Below are 6,000 nucleotides of genomic sequence, written 5' to 3' on the forward strand. Positions count from 1 at the left end.
ATATCGAGGAGCAGACGGCCGAGTTTATTAAACTCCACAGAGACAGCGGTGACACAGATCTGAAGGCGAGACCGTTCCATTTCACAGCCGTTTACTTCCAGCCTACCCGACCTTCTGAGGACCCGGCCACGTAGACCGCGAAGGCCGGGTCCTCAGGAGGATGCAGCCCATGAATTTGGACACGACTAAAATCTTCAAACATCATTCACAACGCCTCACTGTGAGGTCATCGCTGCTTGGCCCGAACGAAACCTTGAGAATGTTCTAGAACATGTATGTTAGAACGTGTATATTACAAGATGGACGCCCGCTGCCAAGCTCAGGTGTGAGTGAGGACAGCGGGATTGTGATAAGTTGAGCGCGTTCATCAGAGGACGGCAGACAGGTGAAGAGTACCCGTGTTTCACCTGCTCACCTGAACTGAGAGTGACTTCATCATTGCTCTGCTGATTACACGTTTCAAATAAACTTTATTGGCTCACAGCCGGAAACGGTTCCTTTACAGCTCGCGCTTTATTTAAACATGGTCCAAAGACACTCAGAGCCAAAGAATGTGCTGCTGTTTCAGGAAGTGGTGACTGTTTTTACACACACACACACACGGAGGAAACCTCAGCTGAGCGCTCTGATTGGCTGCTGCACCACGTGTCTGCAGTGATAGTAGCTCCTTTTACGGTGGTGAGGCTCGTTGGCGACGGAGCATCAGGTTCAGACCGGCTGCTACTTCTCAGAAACAAACGTACACCGTGTTCCCGCGCGCGCGCGCACACACACACGGGACCTCCACCATAACAACAGTGATTTGAGTTTCCTGCCATGTTAATAAAGTTTATTGAATGGGGGACAGGAAGACAAACCGGAAACACTCCGGGATGATTTTATACGGGTGCAGAAGCGCGTGCCACCTTCACCTGAAGGCTCCCACAGTTCAGTGGACTCGTGAACGCGCATGGGCTAGCAGACAGCAGGGGGTAGCGTGTGCACATGCTCCTCTGTGAGTGTCACACGGACTCGGGCCTTTGTTTGTTTTGCCTGCACACGCGCCGTTATGTAACGTCCGCGACGGCGGAGCGGCCCAATGCGCGCGGGGCCGGGGGGGCGGGACGGGAAGGCCCCGATTCGCGGGGCTCCGGTGCTCTCGTCCGGAGCTCTGGCACCGGAGCAGCAAGAGCGCGCCTGAGTGGATTAAGAGTAAACCGGAGCCTCGGCGCCGCGCTGTCGGGATCGGCTCTGTGTTTGGGTTCGCCCTGCTCCCCCGCCTCTTCGGGCACTTGGTACAGTCCGCAGCGCGTCAGCCATTGTTTACAAATGAACTGAGAGAGCAGCGAGGACACCGAGCACCCACACAGCACCGACCCGCACCAACACAACGAAGGACCAGACGGAGGACAGCCGCCATGCCGTGCCGGAAGCATGACTACCTGCTGCTGGAGCAGTCGGTGACCGTGGACTCAGCGGAGGTGGACGCACTGGTGACGCGGATCGGAGAGGCGCTGCAGCTGCACGGCTCCGCCCAAACGCCGGTGTCGGTGAGCCGTCTGCACGGCCTCGCCGGCGGCCCCGGGACCAAACCGGCGGCCGGCGGTGCAGGGGCTCCAGCGCAGGCGCGGACCGGCTGCTGCATGCGGCTCCGGAGCCGCCGCGGGCCGCGTGCCGGCGGCAGGCCGAGCCCGTACGGCGTGCCCGGCTCCGGAGACTCGGACTGGGACCGGATCCGCCCCTGGAACCGAAAGCGGCTCGGCGGGACGGAGGACGACCCGCACCGGCTGCTACAGGAGCTGCTGCTCTCCGGGAACCTGATCAAGGAGGCCGTGAGGCGGTTGCAGCTGTCCGCGGACTGCGGAGACTGAGCCCGGACACCGGGCACGGACTCACACCTGAGCCACTCACCGGAAACTCCGCTCGGACTTTTTCTAATTTCTCCGTTTGGTCGCGAGGCCGGCAGCTAGCTGAGCTATGCTAATGATGTTTATGTTTGACTGGGGGGGGGGTGCTCACCTTGAGGCCAGGTAAAGGTGAGGTTGCTGCCAGGCACACATGTGGCTGCTCTCTGCTTCACGAGGAAATGAGCAGCTGGGTTTGTTTACAGTCTCATGGTGGGGTTTTACCTGCACAGGTAGGGGGCCGGGCTGCCCCTTGGGCCTGTGTGGGCTCAGGTGCTCTCACCTGTGGGAACTCCCAGCAGGACTTGTGTTGTTGTACTTTTTGTTGTGTGAAGAATGCCTCTGCTCCGTACCGGAGTACCTGCCGTTCCTGAGTATTCAGGCTTTTGTTGTCTTAATAAACTCACCTGTTTTTTTTTTTCACACCTGTGCAGAGTGTCTTTGTCAGAGCACCGGCAGTGCTGTTACTGAATCACACCTGGACGAATACACTGATTGAACAGATCCATAAGACCGATCAGCTGATTAGCATAGGTAGCTTCAGACAGGTGTTACTGATGTGAAATCAGCTGATCTCACATCAGGAAATAACCTGGAAACACCTGCTGGTTTAACCTGCCACATTGTCCAGATGAGTCAATAGAGAGGTTTGATTCTAACTGCACAAGTCTCATGGTTTAAAGCTCAGTAATGAGCCTGCGTGCACGCACACACGCCCCCCCCCCTCCTCTTCCTGTGGACGACGTGGTCTTAGAGGCCACACGCTCATTATCAGCCTTTAAATACCCACCCCACCCCCACCCCTGTGTCACAGCAGGGTGACTCCTGCAGAAAAACATGTTTACCTGTGGTGGGCTGTGGGTCCTGCGGGCTGTGGCGCCCCCTGTTGTACCTGCTCTGTTACTTCATGGAGTCCTCATAGGAGCAGGTCCAACAGACTCATGGAGAAGAAATTCAAGAAAGTTACTTTATTTATCACAAATTTTCTGTTTTACAGAGGCCAGGAGGAGCAATCCAACTTTAAATAATAAAAGTAGGATGTCAAACAAAGAAAAAATGGCCAATTAACTAGAATAAAAGATAAAATAAAGATCAATAATACACAGTAAAATGTTAAAGGCTGAAAAGAATAAATATTAGAAAAAAACCCAAAACATTACAATAAAATAAAAAATTTGATAAAGAATCTTTAAGTAAAAAAGCAGAGTGAGAAGTTAAATGATCCTCTGAGTAAACTGGGAATGAAAAAGTTGATTCTGGGCATGTGACATAGCGTGTTCATCATCTTCAGGTGAGTTCTTCAGTCTCAGCTGACTGCAGGTTTCCAACCTTATAAACAGGACATCTGCACAATGACTGAAACCAGCGGACTGACTAACAATGCTGTGTATGGTTTACATAAACAGGGTGCACCTCTAAGACTGATTGTCTGTATGATCAACTCGGTCACCTACAACATCTCCAAGTTTCTGGCTCAACCTCAACCCGCTGGTGGGCAGCTCTGAACACCACATCCAGAACATGTTGGATTGTGTTGAGAAGCTGAGAGACAGATGAACAGGCAGGTGAAACCATGATCTCGTACAATGTTACATCTCTCTTCACTTGCATGATGACCCCAACCGCAGCAACATGACCGCTCTCAGCATCGACCTAGTGTGTTTGAACTGTGTCTCATTCCACCTGTTTCATAAAAGGGTCAGTTCTACAGGCAGAAACATGGGTGTGCCGTGGGCTCCCCAGTTTCACCCATCGTGGCCAATTTGTACACGGAAGAAGTGGAAAAGTGGGCTTTGCTGTCCTACCCTGGAACAGCACCAAGCCATTGGTTCAGACATGTGGATGACACCTGGGTGAAAATCAAATCTCAGGACGTTCCACAATTCACAGATCACATTACAGTAACTCTGTGGTCATCATGGTGATGATGGCCGCACAGCTCTCCTCCCAGAACACATGCCTGTGGAGAGTGCAGGAGGCGTCCTGCTCGATGCTCTGACCCTCTGGCTGTGACTCCCACCGTACCAAACCCGTGGACTCTGATCGTGCAGACATGCAGGATGTTTATGTGGTGAGTGTGGACATGAGTCCGAGGGCATGAGGAGCTGACGGGCTGTGGGACCGGTGGTCCGGAGGCTTTGCAGTGGTACACAGCTGTCTCCACGTGAAGTTTGCCAGCAGCTGATGAAGCACAAAAATGATGATAATGGTTCATCAGACGAAGACTTCATCACCTGAGGTCAGAGTTTTTATTCTAATGGAGTTCAGACTGAATCCAACCAATGAAATGTAATGTAGAGGCTCTGCAGTGCAATGACTGCATGCACGCACCAGAGGGCAGCACGACACCACGAAGCTTCTGTCCTAACGCCTCTGAACACCTGATCTGCTACAGGTGAGCAGGCACAGGTCACATGATTAAACTGTGCTAAAGGTCACTGCAGGGTCAGAAGTAGAGCTGAGGCGGATGGTGGTGAGTCATCAGCTGACTGACATCAAGAATCAAGTCATGAACACACGAGATAGAATATCAAGATGTATTTTAGAATGGAAACAGTTAAATGATGAGAAAGTAGAGCCGGGCCGGAGCACACACTGCTGTAGTCACTGACTGTGAAGGAGTGCTGAACCAACGCTGTGCCCTGCTGCCGCCAGCACACTGAAGGAACAGGTTCCTCTCTGTTGGAGAGTGGACAGAGAAAAGAGGGCTTGTTCTTCGCTTACTTTGTAAACTCGTGGTCGGCATGACCGATCCTCTGCCTCAGGTTTGATCGAGCGTCCATCATTAAAAACAGATCAGTTATGTTGAAAATTATTGACTGACTCATTCTTAGCAGTGGGTCGTCCAACCAGCTGATTTAGGTTTGCAAAGGTGAACATGGCTGGAAGCAGCATTAATGCCAGGCACTGAAAGCATGTCACTACGACTGGAGGCTGAACCCTCACTTTTATTGGTTGTTGATTTTCTTCTTCTGTTTCGTGGTGTCGAAGCAGCCGGTGCTCGTCAGGATGCAGCGAATGATGAAACGAAGTTCTGCCTGTGAGCGCCGGCGCGTATCGCAGCAGATATTTTAGGACTGAAGCAGAGAGAGCTCCGCAGGGACGAGCAGCACTAATTTCACTTTGATGTGCGGCGTGAGTCACTCAGAGTTTGGCTGCCGGCTGGGCTCGTGTTTACTTTAATGTTTGGGACACGAAACACTGTTTACTCTGTGACGAGAGACATGACCCCTGAACAGACAGGATGTAAGCAGACAGACCTTCAGAGTAAAAGCTGCACCTGTTCAAGCCTGCTGGCTTTAAAGAGTTAAAAGAATCAGCAGCATGTTTGAAATAATGAAAACAGAGTCCGCAAGACGTCAGTACACTATATTAATGTATGTACTTGTATGCACAAGTACACTAGCAGGGAACTCTAACAATGTAAGCATGAAGCAGACGATGCAAATATCATGCAAAGGATGCTGGGAGCTTGAAACGGTGCTTTGTGCCTCTGATGTGGCGTCAGCGTCTCTGACACATGCTGATCCTCTGAAAAATATCAAAGTACAGAAAATTAGACCTTTCAGCAGCTTGAACCTGCCAGCGTCTTACCCAAACACTCTTCATCTCAGGCAGAGGCTGAGAATCAAACTGCCAACCCTGCTGCCTGGGCCCTTTAATGTTCAGTGGAAATCAAGGACATTTAACAACTTTCCAGGACGAAGGTTTTGAGCTGCTCTGCTGAGGAGAAGCTGTGATGAAGGAAGGAGAGGAGTCAGTTTCCTCTCTGAGACGAGCGCCATCAAATATTTACAGCTTTCTTCTTCTGCGCCTCGCTAAGCCTCCGTCAGCGTCCGATGAAGCTCTGACGATGCTCCGCCACTCTGACCCGATCGCAGTGAGGATGATTCAGAGCACAGAACAGCTTCGGCTCTGACCTCAGACCTAGCCCACCCCTCACGTTTAAATATAAAACGTGCTGTGTCTCAACCACAGCCTGTATATCAAAGATGGGGGGGGCACCTTGCCATCACTCGACGGCTCGGCTCTGACACGTCGGCATCTTTGTGGGCGCTGCTGCACAAACAGAAGCTCTGTGCTGGACTTTAATTGCATCGCTGTCAGCAGAGAAGCG

At 51.9% G+C, this 6,000-nt stretch overlaps 1 protein-coding gene across 1 annotated transcript; it reads left to right on the forward strand.

The window, feature by feature from the left end:
• Positions 1–646: 646 nt before the first annotated feature.
• gbp (glycogen synthase kinase binding protein) lies at positions 647–2,303 on the forward strand. Its single transcript, XM_026184436.1, has one exon. The coding sequence runs from the start codon at positions 1,398–1,400 to the stop codon at positions 1,848–1,850; it is 453 nt and encodes a 150-aa protein (XP_026040221.1). The 5' UTR covers positions 647–1,397; the 3' UTR covers positions 1,851–2,303.
• The last annotated feature ends 3,697 nt before the right edge of the window (positions 2,304–6,000 follow it).

Source organism: Astatotilapia calliptera, chromosome 11, assembly GCF_900246225.1.
Source record: "Astatotilapia calliptera chromosome 11, fAstCal1.2, whole genome shotgun sequence".
Classification (NCBI taxonomy): Eukaryota; Metazoa; Chordata; class Actinopteri; order Cichliformes; family Cichlidae; genus Astatotilapia; species Astatotilapia calliptera.

Excerpts from the sequence above, each read along its gene's own strand:
- gbp (XM_026184436.1), top strand. The coding sequence starts at position 1,398 with ATGCCGTGCCGGAAGCATGACTACCTGCTGCTGGAGCAGTCGGTGACC.